This window comes from Theobroma umbraticum, unplaced genomic scaffold (genome assembly GCF_002168275.2).
Source record: "Theobroma umbraticum cultivar Fairchild unplaced genomic scaffold, ASM216827v3 scaffold_30.0, whole genome shotgun sequence".
In the NCBI taxonomy this organism is placed as follows: domain Eukaryota; kingdom Viridiplantae; phylum Streptophyta; class Magnoliopsida; order Malvales; family Malvaceae; genus Theobroma; species Theobroma umbraticum.
In genome coordinates, this window is record NW_018397254.1 from 10,824,486 (window position 1) to 10,852,382 (window position 27,897).

General features: G+C 32.1%; 2 protein-coding genes and 1 pseudogene across 2 annotated transcripts; 1 reads left to right on the plus strand and 2 right to left on the minus strand.

The window, feature by feature from the left end:
* Positions 1–5,140: 5,140 nt before the first annotated feature.
* LOC110424019 (Protein with RNI-like/FBD-like domain) lies at positions 5,141–7,392 on the plus strand. The gene is made up of 3 exons (XM_021438486.1): positions 5,141–6,284; positions 6,781–6,963; positions 7,090–7,392. Exons 1-3 carry the CDS (start codon positions 5,238–5,240, stop codon positions 7,390–7,392), a joined length of 1,533 nt encoding a protein of 510 aa, XP_021294161.1. The 5' UTR covers positions 5,141–5,237.
* A 1,610-nt stretch (positions 7,393–9,002) lies between these two features.
* On the minus strand, positions 9,003–11,446 carry LOC110426390 (indole-3-acetic acid-amido synthetase GH3.6-like). Its single transcript, XM_021441607.2, has 3 exons — positions 11,002–11,446; positions 9,963–10,891; positions 9,003–9,783 (listed from the first exon to the last, which is right to left on the minus strand). The coding sequence occupies exons 1-3, from the start codon at positions 11,340–11,342 to the stop codon at positions 9,197–9,199; spliced, it is 1,857 nt and encodes a 618-aa protein (XP_021297282.1). The 5' UTR covers positions 11,343–11,446; the 3' UTR covers positions 9,003–9,196.
* A 14,847-nt stretch (positions 11,447–26,293) lies between these two features.
* LOC110417808 (calcium-binding protein KRP1 pseudogene) lies at positions 26,294–27,897 on the minus strand (annotated as a pseudogene).

Sequence of the window (27,897 nt, forward strand, 5' to 3'; positions counted from 1 at the left end):
CATGTAGAGAAGGTTTGCAAAAACAAGGCCACTCAACAAAATTATCAAGCTCAAGTAACTGTTAAAAGTTGAGACGATAGAAAAGCTATTATTCATGGCACCTAAAGGTAATTTATTTGGGAAAGTTGGGGCAAACTGGATTAATTGACAGTGTTTATTCAAGTCAACTTACACCAAATTCATCATTGTTCACCTTAATTGGCTAAAATCTGTAGGCAAGAATAGAAATTGGGAATGGTGACTATTTGGAGGCTATTGGCAAAGTTATGTGTTAGCCTTGAGTTATATCATGTTTTAATTTGACAAAGATCACATGTTTTTTTAAACTTAATGTCAAGAATTTGAAATTATATGAAATACAATTTTAATCCCTTAAGGTTACATATTTGTTTGGAAAGCCATGCATATTTAAAAAACACCTTATAAGCTTGAAAACAATGCATTTTTAGCTAAAAAAATAAAGAGCAAACATGTCTTGAAATGTTTATTTGAATATAGGTACAAGGTAAAGTGGAAGTAGCTAGAGAGAAGTACCGAAAAACTAAGAAAACCTCAAGACACAAGCTAAGAGTAAATCATAGAGAAGCTCAAGTTGATTTGAAGGCTGAAAGAGTGGAAAACATGAAGATTGTGCAAGCATAGTCAATTACAAAGGAAGCATAGTCTACCCTAACAAGTCAAAAGTAAAAAAAACTCAAGATTACACAACCACAGTTGACTATAGAGGAGGTATAATCAACCCTGACAAGTCAAAGGCCAAAGGAAGTCAGCTTTAAATAGACATAGTCTACTATAAAAAAGGCATAGTTGACTATAAAAAGCTAGATTGGAAAAATACACACTCTTTAGAAGTTGATTGACTATAGAAAGATTATACTCAACTATAGAAAGATTATACTCAACTATAGAAGCCTTAATTGAGAAATTTGAAGAACATAATCGACCCTAAGAATATTGTAGTAGACTCTCAAGCTTTAACAATGGTCAGATTTAGTTCTAACTTATGACTAACGGTTTCAACTCTTGCCCCAGGTATAAATAGATTCATTTAAGCCATTTTGAAGTAAAGAAGACTTGAACAAAAGCTTTAAACCCTAGAGATACTACTCATAATCTCATCTTCACTCTTTAGCATCTTTTTAATCTTCCATTAAGTTTCAAAGTTGAATCCTTGCTTCAATCAAGCTGAAATTTCTTCTTATATTACACCAAACTAAAATCTCTAACGTCTAATCTTTGTGAGACAAATCTTTGCTATTACTCCTTTGTATGCATATCTTGTAAAGGTTATTGCTTCCCTTTTAAAAAGCAAGAATCATTTATGGATTGTGTGGGTTACCGCTTCATGCATCGAAAAAGCAAAAATCCTTTTATGAATTGTGTAAAAGTTATCGTTTAATCTCGTAATAAGTTGTTGTAAGGATTACTACTTGATCTCGTGAAAAAGTAAGAATTTCTTTGTAGATTATGTAGGGGTTATTGTTTCCCAATAAAAAGTAAGAATCCTTGATAATGGATTAAAATTCCTTGGTTACCAAAAAAATAAATGTAAGCATCAAAAAAGCCAAACCACTATAAATTGTTTATTTCTCTCTTTTGTTTTTGCATTATTATTTATTGTTTATACTTACCTTAGGAAAATAGATTTATATTGATTTATTGTTTTTCTCTTAGGAAAATATTTTTCCTTTACCTTTCAGAACTAGCATTTATTTCAAGAAAAATATTTATCTTGATTCATTATTTTTATATTTAGGGGTTTATTGTTGAAAATTTGTTTTTGATATTAGAAAAAATTTTTGGGTAAAAAAGGTTGATTTAATATACTTAGATTTTTTAAAGAAATTTTTGGGATTACTTGAAATCCCTTTAGAATTTTCTTCATGTTAATAATCTGTTGGAGGGTAAACTTTTAGAAAATAATTGAGTTATCTATGAATTAGAGATGGGAAATCAATAATTAGTTACTACCTATGGAGAAGCCTAAAACGGTTTAATGGTATTGGCTTTGTGACATAGGATGCTTAGATATTCTACAATGATATTGAATAGGAAGGAGGCATTAGACAACCTTACCTAAGTCACTTTTCATTGTGAATTGTGAAGTTAGGGCTTCATTAATAAGAATCGTGATAGTAGCAATCGCAATTCAGTAATAGATCCAACCTTGCCATATAGATACTAAATCCCATGAGTTGCATGATGAAACCTAGATAATGATAATTAATGTTATCAAAAACATTTTCAAAGTCAAATTTAAGAATCAAACCACTTGAGGAATTCTTCCTTAAATAGGCAATATTAACTTGTTAGCAATCAAAGAATTGTTAAGGATTTGCTTACCTTTGATGAAGGCAAATTGGTTGTGGCCTATGACCGAGCCAATGACTATTAGCAAGGATTTTGTATGTGGTTCCCATGAGATTGATATGCTTTGAATGGGTGAGTGAGATGACCTATAGCATTTTGGAATTGAAGTTAGGAAGGAAGGATTGATGTTCTTGTTGAAAGTGCTTGTGGAGAAAAAATTACTCATGAAGTTAAGAATGTCGTTTTTGAAGAGATGTGAACGTTTATTAAAGAAGTCCATGTTAAAATCACCTGACCTCGAGGCTTTGTTTCCGTTGTAGTGATTGATGACAGCTCGAATTTCCTCCATTGTGAATGAAGAATCAAGAAATTTGCTTTGATCATAATTGATCATATCTTAAATGGGAAGTTGAATTTTTGAAAGTTCATCATGAGGCATCTATCTAAAATAGTGTATAGTTATAATTTGGGGCCATAATTTATTTTTATAACAAGATTTTATCTCCATGAATTGGTTAGATTACTTTACTTGCTCTGAATCATATTTTCTTATGTTAGCAAAACATTTTGTTTGAAAAAAGTTAGGTTGGATTCAGCTATAATAAGAGGTGGAGCTAACCAATTTTTATTGAGAGGGTCAAAAATGAAAAAGGTATAAGGATAAAAAATTTTTAAAACTAAATGTTGAACTTAAGAAATAATCAAAAGATTCATAATATACAATACTTTTATATAACATGTAAATCAAAAGATATAAGAAAAACAAGACTTATAATAGTTTTATAAGTATCGAATTTTATTTGAAAAGCATGCATTTCTTCAAGATTGAGTCTATGACGTTTTGATTAATATTACTCTTTTTCATTATTTGAACTATTGAGGTTTGATTATTCAAGTATAGGAGAATTACTTAGAACTTACTAATAGTTTAATTAAATTTGATTTTTTTTCTTGAAAAGTGTTTTTATTGAACCTCTAATTGACCAAAGACTCCTAAATAGGCTTGTCAAAATGGGTCTGGCCTATTGGATTAGCCCATTTTTATTAAATATGGGATAGCTTAGGCTTGAAAATTTAGGCTCATATTAGAATCAGGCCTAAATGGGTCAACCCTTCAAATCAGTGGACTAAGGTGGACTAAAAATAATAATTTTAATTAATTTAATAATTTTTTATATTTAACTATGTAAAATTAATAATTTAATTACCAACGGTATTGCTTATTTTATATATTTCAATGTCTTTAATCTTTACTTATCAAATTAAAAATTTTAATTTAGATTAAAACTTATTATCTCTTTTTCTTTTATGGTAATGAATATTAGATAACAAATTGATAATGATTCAGACCTTGAGATATCATTACTGTCTAAATAAGATTTAAATGTTTTGCTTGAGGATGAAGATTTAGGAGGATATAAATGAGTTTTGAACTTTTTATTATTTGGTTATATGCTTATGTTTATGGGATAGTAGTTTGTATTAAAGATTTAAATTTTATTTATGTAATTTATTAGTTTTTTTATATTTGATATAATTTGTTTGTTTGTAACATGTTTTAATTATTCAATTTATGAATTAAATCATAGAACACTTTTATTAATAGAAAATTTATTAGGTAGAATTATAAAAATGAGTTTTCTTTTGAAAAAAATAAAAATGAGTTAGCCCAACCCAGCCCATGGGCTAACAATGGGTGACCTAGGTTGAGGTTTTGATGGCCTATATAAAAAAATGAACTAGTTCAACCTAACCCATATTTTCTCAACCCATAAGGCTTAGGTCGAGTTGGGCCAGGTCAACCCATATTAACTGCTCTACTCCTAAACTACTCAAAAACTTATAATGGTTGCTCAAAGGGAACAAAAACACCCAACAGCAAAAAGAAGGGCAAGCACATCAAACCACTAACATAAAAAAATCTAGGACCAATTTCTAGCTAATGTGTATCCAACATCCAATATTTTTATTTTATTTATATTTAAATTTAACATATTAAATATAAAATTATAATGTATAAAATATAAATAGATACAAATGATATACAGGATTTTATATAATGGTTAAATATATAAATAGTTAAATAATATAAATAGAAAGAAGAGGATAAAGGAAAACTTTACTTCTTCTTAATTTTACACAATGATGGTGAGTAGTCTCCGTCATTCCTTATCCAAACTCATAAACTCATAAATGTTTTTTGAGAAATGAAATGTATTTTAATAGTGAGTTATAGAGAAAAGACTAAAGTAAAAATAAAAAGAGAAAAGAGAAAAAGAAAGAGGGAGAAAGAGGTGTTAAGAAACTTAAATTAGGGTAAAGTTAAGTAAGGTTTATGAGGTCATTTTATTATTTTTTATTTATATTAATATTAAAATAAAATATTATTTTGAGAGAACCATTAAAAATATATAGTAAATAAATAATTCCATAAATTTTGAAAGGGACCATTAATATATATATATAAAATAAAAAATTTAAAAATTTTGGAAGGCCGTAGCCACCACATAGTTACATTCTGGCTATAATGTTACCAATGTTATATTTATATATCCTAAGTTATCAATATGATCATCAATTACATTCAAATGTTGACTTTGACTTCAATTTTTCTCCTTATTTAAAGCATTTAAATTAAATTCAGAGTAATCCTTTAAGCAATTTCGATGAGAATGGACAAAGATTAACCCGCACCGTAACACTAAGATGTGGCGAAATAAATTTCTTCTTCTTTTTTATTTTGATATTAAAGATTCGAAAACAAACTCAAACGCTCTTCTCGTTCTAACTTCACTTCACTCTTTTGAAAAATTCAAACCCTAACCTCACCGTTTCTAAACACACAGGTTTCAGTAAGAGAAAAAGATTTAGGCAAAAGGAGAAGAATAAGAAAAAAAAAATCAAAAAATCAAAAAACCAATGTTTCAATGGAAACAAGATCTGCAAAGCGAAAGAAGTTTTGGTTTGAAGGCGAAAATGGGATTGACAGGATCAGTGATCTCCCTGATGTTGTTCTCCATCAGATTCTTTTCTTTCTTCCTATCAAAACCATAGCACAAACCAGTGTCTTATCAAAAAGATGGAGATCATTATGGTCTTCTTTCCCTGACCTTGATTTCACGTCCATTGACCCAATTGGAGTTTCTTCAACAAATATGAAGCCAAGTAATGAGAAAAGATCATCGTCGCATTCTTTGTCTGCTAAACGAATGGACTTCATTGGCCAGGTATTAGCTCTCCGCGACAAGCATTCCGATCTAAGGATCCTTCGTTTCCGTGCTCCTTTGAGTTTTTCACGTTTAAATGGCTTGATCCGTCGTGCCATAAGGCAAAATGTGCAGGAATTAGACGTTGAGGTGGCTACGGATGATTATTTTAATTTTCCCCGAAGTGTTATTACAAGTGAATCATTGCGGGTCTTCAAGTTGAGATCTCGTTATCCTGGTTTCAGGTTGCCTCCTCCACCGATTATGAAAGGTGGTTTCCGCTCCCTCCAAACCTTATCTCTCTCCCTTGTCATTTTATACAGCCAACCCTCGCTTTTGGATTTGTTTACGGATTCGTCATTCCCTCGCCTCAAGAAATTGACTCTCGATGCTTGTTTTGGGTTGAAACATCTTAAGGTTAGTTGCTTGGTCCTCGAAGATTTGACCCTGGAAAATTGTTTCCAGTTACATGCCTTGGATGTTTCCGGAGCCAAATTAAAGAGATTGCGAGTTGCAAGCTGTTTTGATGCTTATTGTGATAAGAGTTGGGTGAAGATTAATGCTCCAAGCCTCAGAAATATGGTTTGGGAATATAATGCCATCACGGAAACTAGGTCTTTAGAGAATTTGACTTCCGTGCATGAAGTCTCTATTGGCTTCTTTCTACTTCAAGAAGATGTAAGCGTGGCAAAGCTTCAGAGTGTATCTAATCTTTTATCAGGACTGTCGCAGGTCCATTGCCTAACACTTGAAAGCCAATGCGTTGAGGTACTTTTCCTTTTTTTTTTTCTTTTTGCATGGTGACGCCACGAGTAGTTAATGGAATTTATTACTCTGTTCATCCAATAAATAACGTTTAGTTATATCTTGTTATTGAAATGTTTGGGAATATAATTCCCCAATTGACCTCCCATGAGCAATATTGGAAGTGAATTTTGGGTTTAGTTTCACTAGATGATTGGATAATAGCAAACATTTTCTCCTAAGATTGTAATGGTGATGACAAACCTTCCTCTAAAATGTTAACTATTGCGCTGATCATGCATCCGTCTAACATGAAATGTGTTTTGGAACAACGATTACTTGCAATATTATATTTACCTAAAAGCAGTCCACGAACCCTTCTACAATCACTAGTGAAAATTTGTACTTTTGTTTTGTTTTTGGTTGAGCATAAGTTTCCTTTGTTTAACTTTCAACACTCTGCCTTCATATTTTTTCTCTCGGTGTGTAAACCATGACCTTGAGCTTGTCAATTTGGCAGATCTTATCAAGCAAGAATATTATATCAAATGTAATGCATCCATTCAACAATCTCAAATCTCTTGAGTTGCACACTGGCTTCAACAAACATAACGTCCCCGGATTGGCTTATCTATTCAAGAGCTCTCCCACATTACACACTCTAATTCTCAGGATCGTAAATGATTACAAGATTGAAAGAAGAGTAGGTGCCATTAAATTACTTTCACCTTGTTTTTCATTTATGTTATGTATAAGCTGAATAATTCATGTTAATTAATTAATTTGCAAGGTCATTTCACCTTTGTTTTTTCTTTTGACTTATTTTCAGAAATGGAATAAGGACTTATGGGACATGCCTACCTCAGAGGAAGAACAATTTTGGGAATCTCAAACCCAGACATTAAAATCCTTCCTAAACCACCTTAGTGTAGTAAAGATACATGGATTCTTAGAATGTGAGAATGAAGTTAGTCTAGCAAAGTTCTTATTGAAGCATGGGAAGGCCTTGCAAGAAATGACTCTTTCCTCAGGACACTGCAACTACAGAGATTCTCTACGGAGACAAAAGATAAGGTCACAGATGATGGGATTTTCCAGGGCCTCTTCTAATGCTAAGATTGCATTTCTCTAATCTTATCGCAAAGCCAAAAGTCCTGAAGTGATGATCATTGTTTTAATCAATCCGGATGCTTGATGTAGATTTGCAGCATCAATAGGCATTAGGAAACTTTTTGTAGTGACTTCTGCTATCTAGCAACCAGTTTTTCCCAGAAATGGCCAGGTTACATCAGCGATGTAGTATGAGACGTGGTACCATATTAGTAATTCGCAAAGCTTCCATGTTTTGCAACTCATCGATAAAGCACATTCAAAGGTTCTGTTTCTATCGCATTGTTTATACTCCTTAGCACATTTATCAGATTCGTGGATTGGATTGCCAAAATTTCGTGTCTTTTACGGACAGATGAAAGAAGGGCTGAAAAACAGATTCCTGACTGATTGTTATGGGACTGAACAACTGCTGTTGAATATTACTCAGTGGAGCTAGCAAGCCTACTTCTATAAAATGTTGTGTAATGCTAGTGCTCAAGAAGACAGCTTTTTCTATTGGACCACAACGGGTGTCAAGAATTTAATTTACAAGTTCACCTGCACAACCATGGTTGACAGTTCTAATTCACCAGGGGCCATGTGGGCCTTGTTATTTGCTTGGAATCAAGCAAAGTGGTTGTAATGTTAAGCTCTTGTGTGCATATCTGGAACCTGTTTTCATATCCACACACTGCTGGTAACTCGAGAAGCTGACCTGTCCCGTATTCAACATCAATTTTTTTTTCTTGGTCTCATATTCAACATGCAAATTAGACACTTTGTAAACCCCCGCCCCCAAAAAAAAAAAAAGGCAAATTAATTAGGCTTAATTATGTTCAGAATGCCAGTCTAAGTTATGATATGGTGGTTTTGTAAGGGTCTAACTGGTATAATTTTGATACTCGATTTCTGAAAAATACATTATTTAAGACACTATTTTGTCCATATGTAAGTCTAAATTGGTTTGGACATAATATATACGTAACTACTTGGCTAATATAAACTAGTTTTTATAAAAATAAATGAGTTTTTGTACATGCATGCTATGCTCAATTAAGATCTTATGTACTATAATAAGTTTCAGTTTCAATCTTAAGATTTGATTAATCATTTCTAAACTAAAACTCTAAAAATGTACTTAAAAATTTAGGCTTAATTAAATTCATATGCCATTTTATCATTTAACTTCACTGTTTCTCCTAATTTCTTAAAAACAATTTCACCTTTCACTGCAAGGTAATTAGTTGTAAAAACTCATGAAAAGATTCCACCTGGATGCTCATGGACTATATATGGTCTACTGTTACTTTAGAGGGCTTCTTCTACAGGATTGGGCGAAGAAATACTATATATACTGTATGATCCTATATCGTAATAGGGTATACAGTATTGTAAAATTCTTTGTATTTTAGGAGGATTTTGTAAAAAGAATTTAGCATTTTAAGAAGCTTCTCTTAAGGTTAGAAAAGCAAGCGAAGGCATAAAATTTGAAGTTTCTCTTGCTTTTCTAACCTCAAAATAGAAAGACTTGCTGCGTTAAACTGTGCGACAACCGTCTTAATTTTCTTTTGCCAACTCATCTGCAGAACAGCCCATGTTTGAAGACATCGATGGAGGAAAAAAACAAAAGAAAAACGAGTACTACAAAAATTAGACAAAGAACCAGATTTCCATGAAAGAAGACGTGAAACTGTAAAAGTTCAACCCAGTCACATTAAATTTGAAGTGAAAACGGTCTCTCCCATTTTCAACACAGGAAAGTTGTTCCATCTCCTCCGGGCTGAAGTGCCCCTGAAACTTGCAACATAAAAGCTCCTGTCACTTTCTCACTGCTTGAACTTTGTTCAATTTTGACTGCACCATTGCTTGTGGCCGGGAGTCCATCTAGGACATTTTGGACTGAAGTAACTTGAAATGACCCTTGAATTCAGAAGCTCGATAATAGGAACATATTTGACGCACCTTGGTGTCTTGTACTGGTTTATGGATGCACCCTGGCTAAGAGCAAAGTCCATCAGCTTGTCAAATGTCCCATTCTCCACTATCTTTATCTCCAGAGGGCCAATGGACTTGTCCCAAACTCGCCCTTGGCGGTACACGCTGTTGAGTGATTCTTCAACTGTGAAGCAGCAATCCTCAAAAACTGATGCGGGAATTAAAGTGGCATCATTAACACTGATTTCCCAGTACAGCACATAGTGGCCAGGGATTGCTGATGTGTCTGCATAACTGGTGTATTCTATTAGAGATGCATCAAATGGCAAAAGTTGGTTTGCTGCGTTTTTCACTGCATTGTGCAGCTCCACTTCATCGGTTTTATCAGAATCAATGCTAAGAACAACATTTTTCCTGCATATAAAGTTGAATTGTGGGGCGTTGTTCTTGAATCCAGCTACACGAAGAATGTCCCCAACTCGATATCGATAAAGACCTGCAACAGAAAGGATTTCCGTCTCAGGAAGGAAAAAATAAATAAAAAAATAATGCATTTTAATCAAAATGTTTTCGATGCTAGAATGGTGGCGGATCATCATTTGAGAGATGCATCAAATAACCAGATTGGTGAGAATAGAGTACTAGCTACTAGAATTTCTGTTTGATTTTCTTTACCTGCATATGTAGTGACAACAAGCTCATAGTCTTGTCCCAGTTTGACACTGACAAGATCGACCAATTCTTGTTTTTCTTTGTCATTCAGAGATGCGGGTTCAGAGTTGGATCCAGTTAACCCTTTTTGCCCGTTCACTGGCAAGAACTCAAAATAAGCCATGGTGGGAATAAGGGTGTAGGATACCTCACTAGGCTTGCATAAAGGGTTGAGATTGATTCCGAAATAACACTCGGAAGAAGCATACATGGTGCACACAAGCGGGAGGCCATTGCTATAATAATCTAGTGTAGGAATGTACTGAGACATGGTTCCAGTAACGATAACATCTATATATTTAGTGTTTGGCCAGAGCCTAGTTATGATCCCTTTCCATGACCCTTTGCTACATTCTGCCTCAATAAAATCAGCAAGCTTGGAGTTTGGTTTGAGGATTTTCAAGACAGCTTCTCTTACAGATGCATCAGTGATTTTAGAGTGTATATTTCCTGACCGAATATCTCTACAAAGAAGACTCCAATGTTTTTCAAGGAACTGGATTGCTCGAATGAAACCTGAAGCAAAAACTGCACCAACGCGAAGAACTTCTTTGTTTTGACAAAGGCCACAGAGCAACTGAGCGTACATGCTCTGGTAAGAATTTAGGCAGAGAATGGTTTCATTTGGGCTTGTATAGTTGGTATAGGGATCATATGGCCTGTCCTTAAAATGTGAGCTTTTGTAGTAGCTGGTTAAGACAGGACGAGCCACGAGTCCTCCCGGGGTCTTAGCTTCTGATTTTATAAACAAAAAGTACATCCCCTTCCCTTTGTCCAAACCTGGAACAAATTGGTTCATCACAGGCATCAGCAGGCTATAAAGCAGCGATCTCCTGTCCAGCTCCTCTTCTATCGTCGGCATCAACTTCCTCTCTCCAGCAGATGTACCAGAGCTACACAATAAACAATCCCATGCAACATGATCATCTCCAAAAAACATATATAATTTGAAGAAAAACAATCTCCTTACACACACACACACACACATACATCATGGACTCACCTTGTCAAGAACTCTGATATGGGTTGGGAGCAGAGAATTGGTGAGGTATCACCGTTGGCAATTCGCTCAATATCTGGCTTTAAATCTTCGTAAGAGATAACAGGTATCACCTTCTTGAATGTTTCTCTATCTGTACAGCCATTGAGGCCATTTCTTTGCAAGTACTCGGCATTGGCGCTACGAGAGAGAATTTCAGATAGAACTCGGTTTTGCACTTCATCAGCATCTCTAGTAACATCTTCAATGAATTTCAATGCCTTGTTATTATTTTCCACGATGATGCCACCGACCCCATCAATGCAATCCGCATGTTCGGTTAAGATTTTGGGAGCTTCTGGCATGGCTTTGACAGAGAAGAAAGTAATAGTAATATTGGTAAGACTTCCGAAGGGGAATGATGAAGAACAATAATACCAATATTGAAATTCTAATTTTGTGTAGCAAATGAAGTGAAACGGAGGAGATATATATAGGGCAAAAAGAAGATGGGTGTAACCCACTTATGCAAGCAAAAAGTTCGAATCGAACGGGAATGCACTTAATCAAAAAAAGGGAGGGGCAAAATCGTAAATGAATAGTAGTTATTTTTTTATAATTAAAAAAATCAAATTTGACTTTTCCACGATTCCAAGGAATATTATAGGGGTGGGAAAGCTAATCTTGTATTATTACTCAATTATGTGCCCAGGGATACCGGGAAACGGAATGGAAGGGTTCTCCTTTCAATTATGGGAAACCGTAAAAGGAGGTGATAGGACGGGCAATCTTCGGTAAACTCGTTGTTTCAAGTACGAAATTTGGGTAGTGGGCAAAGTAAACCGGGTACATGCGTGCATGTACTACGGGTGTTGTTGAAAAAACCGGCAGCGCCTTCCAGCTTCCGCTTCAAGTAATCTTACGTGAATCCCTCCACGAAGACACTTGAATATTAAGTATGTGAAAGGATTTATTATACCCCTTGAAAGATAATCAAAACTTGAACAACACAATAAACTATTAATTAAATAATTATACCGTTTACTCTTTTTTACTTCACAAATGTGAATCTTGTTACTATCAAAATTTGAATTCAAAATTTTCAAGATGGATGTTCATATTCTAATTATGAATCTACTCTCTTGGGATAAATCGGTTTCATTTAATAAATACATTATTAATCTAATAACTATGGAACCTATTTGAAATTGAATTTTGAAACAAAGTGTAATTGAATTTGCGTTTGCTATATAATCCTCGATAATGCGTATCTTAACTTGATGCTGATGGCAAGTTTAGGTCAATGTAGAGTTGCATTTTAGCAAACAATTGAGAATTGACAAAAGAAAGTAAAAAACAAACAAAGCAAAAAAGAAAGGGCTGTGGCGTAAAGCTCAAGATGCACAGCCTGGTGTTGAAGCATGTGTGATGGAGTTGCTTGCTGCCTAACTGGCTGGCTGATTATGAGGCTATAAGGCGTATGAAAGCAGGATTTTTTTTTTCATTTTTCTTTTATTTTGAAGGAAAGATTTCTTTAGGGTGATGATTGATGATGATGATCTTAATTAAACAGCCGCCGTCCAATTTGCATTCTCACTCAATCATGTACAGGTAATGGTCATATTCCTTTTCAGAGAAAAAAGCTAATGCTCATATTCTTTCATATGAACTGTTCCTATCCATTTTTACTTTAATTGGGGGATTGCGTACTTAGAGAAATCAAAGATATGGAGATCATGATTTCATCAACTGATGTGGGAAGTAAGGTCACATTACTAGATGCCTATACATACAAACATACATACATATATATATATATATATATAGGTGATAGGGTTTGTGAGGCAGGAATCAAATTTTCAATTTTGTACTGTTCAGTACAGTTCAAAGACTATGGAATTGCTTGCACGCTTCTTTCTTAACCATTTTTTTATGTTTTGTTACTAATATATATGAGCTTATATAATGATTGAAGGAAAACTTCAATCATCCATGGAAACGAATTATGTACTAAATACTTTTCAGCTCAAGGTTGTTAATACTCCACCCTAATGTTTGTTTTGATGACATATTTGAAGAAAATACAATTGAAATGGATGATATATATATATGTATGTATGTATGTATGTATGTATATCTTGATAGTAAGGAACAAAAGAAGAAAATCATCCCCATTCACCAATTATTATTATTTTTCTTTTTTCATAAAAGAGTGGACAAATTAACCTACTAAAACACGGTGAAAACAAGTTTAGTGGAGAGATTGATTAATGCTGGTGGGAACACAATACTGCCATATTCCACAACAATAACACCATATTTGTTAGATTTCTAGTAAAATTAATTAAAGTGTGCATTTACTTTATTTATTTTTGTATTTTATCAAAATAAAGTCAAGTTATACTTGATAAATAGACAATTATATTACATAATATGATCTATTAAAGTAAGCTAGATTCTAATGTTGTATGCGGGTTTAAAAATGTAAGTTTACATAAAAAACTTAGATTTTATAACAAGTGAGATTAAGTGTTCATTATGTAAAATGTAAGACTAGATCACCTATCTTGTCTATAACAATATTACAATCTCACAGATTAAGGATTTGGATAAAAAATAAAATTTTAATACACTGAATACGGACATATTGGTGTTATTTTTGTTGTAAAATAATATATCATCTTTGTTTTTATAACTAAATTCTTATGATGGTTAATTGGAGATTAGTATAAATTTATTATATATAAGGTTTAATAATATTTTTTAAATTCTATTAAAGTTTTTTTTATTCATTTAGATCTAAAAGCTTAAGAAAGCAAGCAGTAGCAATGGAGCGATGGGAATAATGCTCATGATTTAGAGTCATTATCAGAGGAAAACATGTATGGATCGATCAGATCAGAGAGTAGCACTGAAAAGCAAGAGTTGTGGTCCCATAGCGCCCTCGTCTCCGGCTGTCTGCCCCCGCCTCTGTCACAGTCGCTTTCACATCCACGTGTTCCGAATCCGTTGGTTGTCCCAGTAGCCTATCTGCCTATGTTTGTCAATAGTCAACCCAAGAGAAAAGAGAGTTGCTTGAACAGGAGAAATACGTTGGTGAAAGTGCCCCCCACCGAGGCGGCGTTTGCCTTGTGCTTGCTGAGGTACTGAGATTGTATCTACATTTTTACGGGGAATGTTCATATCAGGTCATTGGCCCCCTCTGTCCCTTCTTTGGGTTTATTACTCTTACAGTTTTCTAATCTTTCTAGCAAAGAATTACTAGTAACTAAGCAGACCATTATCCATATTAATTAGCTCCAGCAGTTGCTGCTTTTCGTTACCAATAATACTTATAATTCTTTTTGGAACAAAAAATCTTGCGCACTTGAAGTTAAGGCAACAATGCAAATATATGGATAATTTTCTGGGTATGATTCTACAAGTACTTTTTAAGACAGAAAACAGAATTTTCTAAAGCACTTAATAGGTTACATGTGTAAACTGATGCATGGTCACGGGCTGGCATTCTTAAACCTTGACATTAATAAAGTGGCATTTTTCAGCTAGCCTCAGATTATTGATTACAAGCCCGAAGAAAGTGTTACAGCTTAGAAATCATTTTTACCGAGAAAAACAATTAAACAAAAGGCCATGCACTTTGCTTGGATGCTTCAAAATATATGGCCAAAGAAATTATATACGCCTTGTTTTGGCTAAACAGCTTTTTAAGCCATTGGGAATCCGGTCAAAACACTTTTTCTGCCCACATCAGCTGATAGCTTGGAAAGTGATGTGACTATAATGGCCGAATTAAAATTTGATTCGTTTGTGAAAATCAGGGGCTTTCCACGAAGCTTCATTTAAATTATTCATGACCAACCTCCTCTGCCTTGTGTCAACTGGTAAGCTGAAGAACTTGAGTCTGGTTCAATATTTTTGTTTTGACCAGTCACTTGGAAATTTCCTTGATGTACGTAGGAATGAGGATGACTTTTCGTTTAGGTTTCTTATTGTTCATGGAGTTGTGCTGCCAACCCCTTTGTGGGCAGCTTTTACAGGCTGCAAATGTACAGTCTTCACTCAGTTAAGACAACTGTTATGCCATCAAGAGTCTTCAGTCAATGAAAGACTTAACACTTGAAGTGGCAGGTTGAATGGCTGGATCAAAAAAATTCCATCTTTCAAAAAAAAAAAAAGAATCATGCATGACCAAAGAAACGACATCAATCATATCCAGATCACTGCACTCGATCCATGCCCATAAACGTATCAGCAAATATTTTATACTGTGATAATTCCTCCAAGGATTGCAGCTTTTGTAGTATCTATTCCTTCTTTAGCCTATTAATGTACAATAGAGATGATATATATTTATCGAAACATCTTCTTGGACCCTTCGTCGATTAGCAGTGATACGATTTTAATTATAATAAGATTATCAATGTCTGTTTAACCTGATTCACTGTAACGCCAGTGGGGAGGACTTATAGTATTAGTTTTAGTTAAAAATTAAACCGCTGGGATACGGGTGCATGCATTTTCACCTCAATCTACTTGCGCAGTGCGAACGCACGGGGCTTGTGAAAGAGGACATGTATGATTACACGCATCAAGATTTTAAATTTGAAAAGGTGAAAATACAAAATTTAATATTTGAGAGGATGAACTTATAAAATTTTTAAAAAATAAAGGAAAAATTTTAAAATAAAACAAAAAAATAAATTTTTGAAATTTTGGGAGAGGCAGGGTGTCACCGATTTGAAACTTTAACCAAGTTTAATCTTGTATTTGTAAGATTAAGCAAGCTTAAATGGGATTTTTTTATGAAAGACATGAAAACATAAAATAAACAAATATGAACAAAGAGATTAAGAAAAATAAATAAGTATTATTACTCCACTGAAAAAAAAATAAAGTACCTAAGATTTAAACACAAAGTAGATTGCTTGATTCAGCAAATTGGTCTTACAATGACTCTTAAGGGTACTATTTATAATAGCTTACTTAACCTAAACTTGGCACACAAGTAAAAGTAAATATGAAAGTATCTAACCTAGACTTCCTTGAAGTACAAGAAAAACAAAATCCTAAAACTATGCCTCATTGATGAGCAAATAATCAATAAAGAAGATTTTATTTTTGAAAATTATTCTAATTGCTCTATAATACTTTGCTTGGCTGTCGAGACGACAGCTAATGGAACCCTACATGTGGACTGGCTTGACAATCCATGCGGGTTGAACTAGTCACAGATCTACGAACCATCACACGAGGGCCCCTATTAGCCCCCCATCCCTCCTCTTCTAATTACACACACGTATGCTAAAAGTTGATCATTGAAACACGTTAAAATTGTCTCACCCAAACTACTATGTGTTGACGTATTTCAAAATAAAAAATTATCTCTTCAAAAGAAAATTATTTTAATTCAAAGTTTATATCACATAGTGTGACATTGAGTACTTATTGAATTATAAGTGATTTTTTATTTAAATAATTATATCTCTTGGTAAAGTGACATGTTAAAAAAATATCTCTAAATTCAAAAGTTATGAGACAATTGAAAAACACCACAACTTAAAAGTTTAGATATGAAAAATAATCTTTTCATATTGTAACTCAAAAATTATATCTTATAAAATAAATTGTTGTTCTTTCATAAAGTGATTATAGACACAATACTTTTATTTAAAGATTGTGCCTTATAAAATGTAAAGGTATTTATAAGATAAAGATGTGTCTTGATGAAAGGTTGTGTCACATTTGTAAGAGATTTGCTACCAACCATTTAGAAACACCAAAAGCAGATAAAATAAGAGCAAAAAATCAAGAGTAAGAAAAGTGTTATCTTCTGAAAATAAATATAAACACGAGAGTTATTATCTATTATTAAAAAAACTCAAATTCTTTATAATTTACTTGCTACAGAAAGTAGGTTATAAATCCAAATAACTTTACAAACTTTCAAATATATTTAATAATTTACTTTTGTTAAGTATAATATCAATTTAAACATTAGTTTCATTATATTTTTAAGGCTATTTGTATAATTTCTTTTTATATATGAAATAATGAGAATGAAATAAATCTTAAAAATAATGTCTATTTAAATACACGACTTGAAGTCAACTTTACACTTCATTTACACCAACACTAAATACAAATTTTGTACCAACTTTCCAGACAAAGGCAATCCATGAATGAACCGGAATTGAATCTGCAATTTTTTGTTGGATTATTATTGATACTGATACGAAGTGAAGTCTAAGTCACTGTTACGCTTTAACAACACAATCTGGTAACTCCACCATCTAAAGAGATGGTGGCGGATCAATCTCTTCGAGAAAGCAATGCTCCGGTTTGCTTTAACATTTGGGGCATGTGTTATCCATATGGCAAAGCTTGCCATGTGGATTGATGATATCCTTGACTTCCTCGTCCTGAACTTTCTTTTCTTATCGGGATATAATAAATGACTCTGTCAGTTGCCTCAATTTTTCCTTCCTTTTACTTTAGTTGGACAGTGATCTTTTAACCTATGCTGAAAATTGAGAGCCTCTCTAGGGTCCAATGTATCTTTACTCCTCGATATGTTCTATTGTAGGTGTTGGGTACCTGTCTATATCTTCCAACTGTTACTAAACTCTTGTCTGTCAACTGCAACAGCATTATTAGGCCACCATTCGTGTATTTTTTCCATTGTAATCGATAATTTCACTTTAAAGACGAATCCAGGTAACTTATATGCACATGCATGCCGGTCATTGAGGACTACCAAGGAGATTACCCGTCATGGTGATAGTTCGGAATGTGTGGTTGAATTTGGCTACTGTCTCTCAAAAGCTAATCGATAAGCTACGAAGGCTTTGCAATAAAGCACACACAAGAGCCATGGGAAAAAGTGGGTTGCAATTGCATTTTATCAGAAACCAAGCTTTTGAATTTACAAAATTCGTTATTGGCTAGCTCATGAAACCGGTAACAGGTGGAAATTAATATTACACTATCGTTCCAAACCACACAATGTGTTTAGCCTAGGTAAATAATATCAGTTTATATTCGTAAGTTACAGCTAGCAGCTTGCTAATATCAGAGCGTTTGGATGGAATATCTACAAGTACGAAATAAACAAATATATATATTGTTGTTCAAGCTAACCAAACTCTTTCTAATATGGAGAACTGTTTTACAATGTCACTTTACTTTATCGCTTAGGCATTTATTAGAAATTTATAATGTTTCTACAAATTAATGGTACCATTTATGTTGTAGCAATAATTATTAGAACCGGATGAACCAATATTGGTTGGATGGGTGATCCATTCATGCTGCCCGACTTATATAGAAAGTAAATGATCCTATCAAATTTGGTTAAATTATATTCTTCGATTTTTTTTTTTAAATTTACATTTACCCTATACTGATAAAAATGGTTAAAACGATTTTGATCCCATTTCATTCATATTTAAAAAGTTATATTAAATCAAATTAAAGCTAAGTTAAGTATTATGTGAGCATTTCATTAAACATTTGTTATTATTCAAACATATAACTATGTAATATACATAAAAATATATTTAAATAAAAAAAATTAAATATGCGTTTGGGTAGGTCATAAAAAATAAAAAAATGTAAGATACATAAAAAATAAAAATTGATGCAAAGTTGAACTTTTGATTGCGAGGGTCTCCCGATCATTCCTGCAAGAGGAGACTGGGGGAAATTATCAAAAGGTATATTGTGGGAGGTCATAAAATGTTACATATATATTTAGAGAAACAAGATTCCAGTAAGCTGCTAGGATGTTGGGTAGGGATAACACTTATCCAAATTTCATATGGTATGACAAGATACATCAAGAAAAGTATCTAGAGGTCGATCATTGACTTACTTTATCGTTTTTAATAAGAAAACCAGAAATTAACCCTATCCGAGGATAAGTGCTAAAGCTAATTATGCTCAGCTGAAATTCTTCTGATAACAGTGTCATTCTGGCAACTTTTATATTCCAACTCGAAAATTCCTTAAGAACTGTTAGTGATTTGGACAAAGAACTTCATGGACGATCCAAAAGCATAATAGCTCGAGACGTACCTTTCTCACTGTCTTTTCATGCAAGCAATTTGGCCAGCATATAGGACCTTGTAGCTATCCAGCAACAGCTTGACCTATGTCACTAACTTTTAGAAGATAATCGTAGACATGAGGAAGAGACAGGTACAATACCTACCCGATTTTTGTGCCTTTTTGCATGTTATTTTCCACAACCATAGATAGATATGGGAGAGGCAAAGAGTCCAGCAAAGGTGGGGAGCACATTAATAGAGGAGTTGAGAATGTAAACGTAACCTCACAGCTTATAACAACGGTCTTTGCGTTAATGGAGATTTATGGATGACCCAAGCTTCCAATAGAAATAGTAGGAAGATAATTATGAGGAGCATACTTGTATGTATGTTTCATTTCATTGTCTAGATGGCGATCTAAAATGTGTAAATATGGGTGAGCACACTCACAAATTAGAATTTAAAAAATGATAGTGATCAATTTGGATGGAGATTTTAAAATTCAAAACATTGTACATATATTTTCCTTGTTATCAAGGGGACAAAAAAGAAAAAAGAAAAAAAGAAGCAAATGGAAATGCGCAACGCCCCAGAGCCAGAGGGCCAAAGAGGAGAAGTTCTGTGGAAAATTGAAGGTCTGGGTTTTTGAGGAAATGGGTCCATATACATGGATGTAAAACAAATCTAGAAAGAGAGGTGATCAAGCATCATGACTGCTTGATTTTGATCCGCATCAGGAGAAATAAAGGGGAAGGCATCATTATGTTTAGTGCCCTTTTGTCCCCTGCTCAGAGACCAGGAATTTTAATTTGATGCATTGTCTTTACAAAAGTCATGTGTCTCACAACCATCTCTTTTCCCTTACTGTTCAGACAATATTATCCACAGAAGATACGTATATTGCATATTTGGAGAAATTAGAGGCAAGGTAATAGTTATATGCATTGTCGATCGCCTCAATCGTGTGAATTTTATAGAAGCCGAGTAATTAAGCAAATGTTAGTGAAGACGAATGGCAGGCAAACTTCATGATTAAGGAGGCATAGCCTGACAAAAAAGTGCTGTTGCGACGCATTCTGTTTGAGAACAGATGATAGCTATTGGCAATAATTAAGTTGAAAGGAGCATACGAATAATATCTGTCCATCCTTGATTGGATTTCCATGCGAACATCATTTGATCTGACATTCCAAATCTCGCAGAAAACCAATCAAGAGTCCCGTTTGTGAATGAGCACATTCTATTTTTTTCTTTTCCTAATGAGCACATTTATGAGGCTCAGATTGTTTTCTTCATGACTCCCTCCAGCCGCGCCTCCAGAAGCTTTACAACGGCTTAACGATTAGCGCTTGGTTTGGGCAAATGCAATATATATTAGAAGCCCAACGCGGATGCACTGGGCTTCTCACTAGGTCTTGAACTATTTTTCTTTTTCTTTTATTAACCGAGAGGCCTCAAACTGATAAACGATAGGTGAAGGTTACAATTGCATATATTGAGTCGGGTCATTTCGAATAGAAAAAAATTCAGATTATTTTTTACTTTGAGTGATTTTGGGTTCCAATCATTTCAATTTGATATTCAGGTTATTTATATTTTTTTCATTTCTGATTTAAGTGTATGTTTGACTTAATTTTTTTTCAATTTATCTATCTTTTAAAAGTAAAAATCAAGATAAATAAAAATTTTGAAAAGTTCTTACAAAAAACTAATTTTTTTTTAAAAAAAGTTTCAGTAATGCATTCTGTCAAAAAATGAAAAATTTAATAGATAATGGTCAAATCATTACCAATGAAAAATTTTGTTATCTTTATCCACGAAAGTTTTTGTTGGCATTGAAAAAGATTTTGTCAAAAATGAATTGAATATTTTGGGTATTATTAAATATCAAAAATACATCAAAAGTTCATCGAAAATGTTGTATTTTACTATCAAGATTTTCTTTATAATATGCTATAATTATAACTTTATAGACTAGTTTTATAACAATCCATCAACAATAATGTTAAATTTTAACAATACATCGAATAAATCACAACTAAACAGATAATTAGTCTTAAGCAAAATAAATGATCAAAATTGAAATTGGTCCATTTATTACAATCCTACTAGCACACAAAGTATCCAATATTTAAAACCTAAAGTTAGAAAAATCCAAATCTTAATAAAATATTCAAATAGCACACGAAAATCTTCAAATGTAAGTGTATCAAAATAAAGAAAAGGAGTTGAAGATCCAATGCAAATATGGATACCCATGTCACAAGGCTAGCCCTTGAGTGAAGTCACCCAAGCAAGGACTTAGACCGAAGAAACCTCAAATTTGGAGAGGCGGTATAATTTTATAATAATTATAATATAATTAATTATATTAAAAATATATTAAAATATAAAAATAAAAAATAATTAATAAAATTACTTATTCTCTCACTTCCTTAATTATGAGTATAATAAATTTCAATTTTCTATCACTTTATAATTTCTAGAATGCTATTTATTCTCAATTATATTCTCTTATTTCCAATCAACTAAGGATCATATGTATTTAATCATCTCCAACAGTTTTTTTTTCACACTTATTTCTCCTATTTCCAATCAACATATTTAATGATTTTCAATAGCTATTTTTTATATATAAAACTAATTATTTTTTAATGTATTTTTTAAAGCTATTTTTTAAATTTATAATATATACTTTTGAATTCTTCTTTTCTCATTTGCTCTTTCTTTCTTTAACTTCAATTTTTCTCCAAAGAATACACAAGAAGTCTATTTGTTTATTATCTTTATAAAACCATAAGTCTAATTTGCAGTTTGCAATAATCATTCAACAATTAGGTACTATTGTTCTAATCTTTACAAACTTTTTTACTTTAATTTAGAGTTTATATTATATTATTATATTATCTTTATTTTATGTGATAGTTGATTTATTTGAATTAGAAATTTGATTGTTGATTTTATATTAGCTATTTAAAAAATATAAGATAATTATAATAGTTAAATATTTTTGAATCTCATAATAAATATTTGAATATGTCAAATCAAAAAGCTAGAACAATCTCAAAAAGGAGCAGCTGATAAATTTTTTTCAAGAAATAAAATAATAACCTAGAAATTATTAATGAATGACCCTTAAACGAACAAGTTAATAATCTTAGAGAGTTAGATGATAATGAAATACTAGAACAAGAAGTTAATGAAGAGATTCAAACTGATCATAGTAATCATGAAGAGATTCAAAATGACCATAAAAATCATGATGAATAGGATCAACTTATTAATTTAAATGATTGCTTTCCTAAAAATATTTGTAATCCAAGCAGGGTCGGCCCTTGGGTGAAGCAACCCAAAAAAGGACATTAGGCCCCCAATTTGGAGAGGCACTAAATTGGGAGAGATCTCATAATTTTATAATAATTATAATATAATTAATTATATTAGAATATAAAAATTTTAAAAAATGTAAAATAAAAAATAATTAATAAAATTACTTATTCTCTCGCTTCCTTAATTATGTGTTTAATAAATCTCAATTTTCTATTGCTTTCTAATTTCTAGAATACTATTAATTCTAAACTATATTATCTTATTTCCAATCAACTAACGGTCATATATATTTAATCATTTCTAATAGCTATTTTTTCTCACTTATTTCTCCTATTTCTCAATCAACGTATTTAATGATTTCTAATAGCTATAATTTTTCTTATATATAAACTTATTATTTTTTTATGTATAATATTTACTTTTGAATTCTTCTTTTTTCATTTGCTCTTTCTTCCTTTAGCTTCAATTTTCTTTCAAAAAATACATAAAAAGTTTATTATGTTATTATCTTCATAAAGTTGTGAACCTAATTTACAGTTTACAATAAGCATTCAACAATTAGATACTGTTGTTCTAATCTTTACAAACTTTTTTTCTTTAATTTAGAGTTTATATTATATCGTTATATTATCTTTATTTTATGTGATAGTTGATTTATTTAAATTAGAAATTTTGATTGTTGATTTTATATTAGCCATTTAAAAAGTATTTAAAAATTATAATATCTAAATATTTTTGTACCTCATAATAAATATTTGACTATGTGAAATTGAAAATATGAATTTAGTTATTCAAAGCTTAAAAAAAAGAGAAGAATTTAAAGTTTAATACAATCTCAAAAAAGAGCACTTGATAAATTTTTTACAAGTAATAAAAATAACAAATCAAAAATTATTAATGAATGTCCTTTAAACAAACAAGCTAATAATCTTAAAAGGTTAAATGATGATAAAATATTAGAATAAGAAGTTAATGAAGAGATTCAAAATGATCATAAAAATCATGAAAAGATTCAAAATGATCATAAAAAGTATGACGAAGAAGATCAACTTATTAATTTAATTGATTGCATTCCTAAAAATATTCATGATCCAAGTCCATGGACAAATATTGATACAAATTTAAGAGATTTATTAGTAGAAAAAGTTCTAATTAAAATTAATGATTTATATTTTCCTAAAGATGAATTTTCAATACATTTTTCTACTACATACTATATTCAAAAGTTGGCAAATGAGAAGACGCGTGAAAAAACATGATCAGTTTATTCAAAAGACTTAGATAAAGTATTTTGTTTTTTATTGTAAATTGTTTAATTTGGATTCTAGTACAAGTAAACTACCTAATGTTGGCATCAAAGATTGGAGAAACCTTAGTGCTAAGCTTAAAAGTCATGCAATGAGTAATGAGCATATTACTAATATGAGTTTTTGAATTGATTTAGAAATGAGATTATTGAAATATAAAACAATTGATAAAAGTGTTCAAGAACCAATAAAAAGAGATGAAGAACATTGGAAAAAAGTATTAAGAAGAATTCTTGCTGTAGTAAAAACTAAGATGGAGGAACTATTATTTTTTAATAATTTTTTTAATTTCAATAAAAAAGACCTCATTTGAATATTTCATTTTTGACCTTTAAACTTATTGAGCCGTCCCTACCATGTCATCAAGTTTGCCATGTGTCATTGTCATCCTCTTCCTCATCGGCTCCTATTGTAGAATTTCTAACTTATTGCATTACATCTCATCATTTACATGATTCTTTCCATGAAATTCTTCATATTCTCTTTATTCTATTTAATTTGCTCTCCAATAACATGTTATGTTCTAGATTCTCATCTTTCTTAGGTAAGGGATCTGGAAAGGAAAGATTGCGGTAAGAGGGTCACACATTGACTTAAACCTAAATTAGCCCTCATAAGTTTAGGAACTTACAACTTTACCCATATTAATATTTGTAAATAAAATATTAATATTAGTATAATATTAATAATTAAATTATAAATAAAATATTAATATTTAAATGACCCTTTATTAATATTTTAAATAAATTATAAATTATTAATATTTAAAAATAAAATAAAAATAAATAATAACATTTAAATTATAAGGAAATATTATTATTTAAATAATCAATTATTAATATTTTAAATAAATTATAAATTATTAATATTTAAAAAATAAAATAAAATAAAAATAAATAACCATAATAACATTGAAATTATAAATAAAATAATAATATTTTATAATATTAGTGATTAAATTAAAAAGAAAATATTGATATTTAAATTAGCAATTAGTAATATTTGAGATAAATTATAAATTATTAATATTCAAAAAATAAAATAAAATAAAAATAAATAATCACATATATAATAAAAGTTATTTTTAACTTTTTATCTTCTATTCTTTCTTTTTTGAAAATTACTTTTACCAACCAAATATTGTAATAAGTCATAATAATTATTTTTACCTTATTCCATTCATCGTAAGAACTATTTTATTTTATTCTCACTTTATTTTATTATCACATAATAACTATTTTATTTCATTTCTGTTTATTCTGTGAATTAAACATACCGTAAGAGAATTATACAACCTCTTATAATTTCAACTTATATTTAATTATTTACCCTATTTTCCATAAAAAGAATTATTTACCTCATTTTCTATTATAGGTGAAAAGACAATGTTTTATTGAAATGCATGCTTTGTTTTCTGTTCTCTATACTCCATATAAACGTTCCCGTATGTTTAAATAACTGTGCAATTTAGAGATGTTTCAGTTTAGCGGCAGACCTATAATGAACTTTGGTTATAAAATTTCTCCATTCATCCCTTGGTTAAGGTGGTATCTTACTTCAAGCATATAATACAGCCATCCAAGATGAGTTTTAAGAGAGAATGAAGACTTAAACTATGGCTTTCATAATCCTATAAAATATTGTATAGATGAGGCGGAAGAATTGCTTAATTAGCAACCGCACTACACTTCTCCTAATGCCACTGGGCTTCACAGTTCACACTAGGCATCCCCTGACCTTGTGCTTGGACAACTACCTACCCTTTTTGACCAAAGCTAATACTTACAGTTCAAAGTTGGCATTGACAATCAAAAGAAAAAGAAAACCCAGCAACAGCAGCGACCTGCGGCTGCCTCTGTTGCTATTTCCACCATTTTCCAAAGTTTTACCAATCTAGATCTCCTTGCCAATAGTCTACAATAGAGAGTTGAGACCAAATCCAAATAAGAAGGAAGCTGTTTATATACACATGTAAAATAATGACATCGTGGTTGTACAGAACTTGGCATGTGCTAACAGCTAATTATAACTATTATTACCAGTGTTTTTTTGGCAGGGGGAGGGCTGGCATGTAATTAGAAAACCAGAAATTAAATATTGGTAGATCAATCTGTTCTTAGTTTTATATACACCACTAATTATTTCTGTCTTATGATTGGTTCAGTAGACACGGACCGAACATAGTCTGGATGATTCCTGGTTGAATTAATGCATTAGAAATGGAGCAAACTGTATTTATAACAAAACAATTTTTTTTTTTTAAAAAAAGACCTTTCTGCTGATTATATAACAAAATATTGTATAGCAATTAGGAATACTATATCCAACCGCAACTATTAATATTTTTGAAACAATGTTAGGCAAAAGGCAGTGCAAGGGGGAATATTGACTCACCTATGCTGGCGATTGGCACTAGAAGCATGTTGAATGCTGTACGTATTGAAACTCGACAATCTGAGAAATTGGAAAGAAACCTCTGGTACTTTAAAAGAATGAATCTTTCCAAGAAACAAGATCCAATGCTTCAAATTCAACACTTAAAGTTCATCACCCCTGGAAAAGAATGATAACAGGACCATCAAATAAATATGGCTTATTAACAGTTGGTTCGAAATGATATTGGTTTCTTTTATTCGGATTTGAGTTGTTCCATTAAATACCTACATATCAGATCAAAGAATAAAGAAAGGAGAAAATTAAATGGGAGCCGGCCGTTGAAAAGAATATTAAGCTACTATATGCCAAAACAATGTATTATTTGACAACAGATGAGGAGATAAATGTACTCCTTTACAAATACTAATCCATTTAGTGTTTGCCCATTGCCCTTTTTGTCACCTATGAGAAAAATGAAAAAAAAAAAAGAACAATAAGAAAAAAGGGCGGGGTCTAAATAAACTCCTACTAGAAGCCAGCAGTTCTGAGCTCGTCTTCGAGAATCCCCTCAAGCAACAACTGGGACTCTTCCATCAATCCAGGGCTTAATCTGAACATCAATACGCAGAACTCCATCTCATTGAGAGCCCCGTCACCATCCAGATCACCTTCTCTGACCATGCTCACAAGCTCATCGTCTCTCAAATCTTGCAACCCCAGCATTGCCGCATTCCTCTTCAAGCTATCCACAGTGATGACCTCCTTCTCCTTGTCCATCAACAGCCTGAACCCATTACACAGCTCCCTTATTAACCCTTCTCCACCCAGCTTCTCCGCCATCGCTGGCAATAAATCCTCGAAATCAGAAGCTGTTTTACCAAACCCTGCCATTGATCCTTGGATTGATATTTTTGATTTCTTCAAAAAAATATATATTTCTGTATTTGAGATGCGTTGGGGTATTTTAAGCGTGCAATATATATATACAAGGGAGAAGAGATGAGGAGGTTTTCTTGGAAAGAGGAGGGTTATGTTCTCTCAACGTATGACAGCAAAGGAACACAAAACTTTCTTGCTGGTCGGCTTTGATTCTTGCAGAGCTGGAACTGCCTCTGTTTCGGAGAAGTTGTTGTCAGGGGTACTTTCGTTTTGTTCTGTTTGTTTTTTTTTTTTTTTTTGGATTTTTTAATGTTTCCTCTGTCTGCTTTTGACTTGAAAAAAGATTTGACAGGATAAAGAAGTTTTATGAAGGGTAATTGTTGTCATTTAGGTCAAAGCTCTGAGGGTAACATCGTCAATTACGAAGCTTTCTGCTTGGCTTTTCAGATTGACTTTCTGTCACTTGGGCCGGACGGTTGGTTTGCAGTTTGTAATAAACTTTGTTCAAATAAAGGTGAATGCAGACGCAATTAATTGAAATGGGAAAACTAGTATACTAAGGAAAACATGGAGTCAGTGCCTTCCCTGACAAAATTGGAGTCTTTTTGGGGGTTTCATGAGCAATTTCCGGATAAGAACTTAATAACGAAGCTTAATGGCTTCCTTCTTGAGAGTGTTTTGAGAAGATTTTGGGAAAATATGGGTGACAATTCATAAAGGAGGATGATAAGAAGTCTTTTGGTTTTTCTGGGAAAGTTGGTTGCAATTGAGAAATACACAACTCCTTGTCACATGAAGAATGCATGTGATAATTTTACTGCTCTTCATCTTCCTCGGCAGAAAATCAATAATTGAGGTTGAAATTTTATAAAAATATATGCCATGGATTATATATTTGAAATATAAAATATGTAGCTTGTGGTGGTGGGTGCTGCGCTGAGAAACTTCATGCATTCATGCCTTGTTATCCAAACCAAACT

Bases quoted from the DNA above. Each gene is read 5' to 3' on its own strand.
- LOC110424019 (XM_021438486.1), top strand. From the start codon at position 5,238: ATGGAAACAAGATCTGCAAAGCGAAAGAAGTTTTGGTTTGAAGGCGAA. The intron at 6,285-6,780 runs GTACTTTTCCTT...TCAATTTGGCAG, and splicing joins TTGAAAGCCAATGCGTTGAG to ATCTTATCAAGCAAGAATAT. The intron at 6,964-7,089 runs GTAGGTGCCATT...ACTTATTTTCAG, and splicing joins ATTACAAGATTGAAAGAAGA to AAATGGAATAAGGACTTATG.
- LOC110426390 (XM_021441607.2), bottom strand. From the start codon at position 11,342: ATGCCAGAAGCTCCCAAAATCTTAACCGAACATGCGGATTGCATTGAT. The intron at 10,892-11,001 runs GTGAGTCCATGA...TTTATTGTGTAG, and splicing joins ATATCAGAGTTCTTGACAAG to CTCTGGTACATCTGCTGGAG. The intron at 9,784-9,962 runs GTAAAGAAAATC...TTTCTGTTGCAG, and splicing joins TGTTGTCACTACATATGCAG to GTCTTTATCGATATCGAGTT.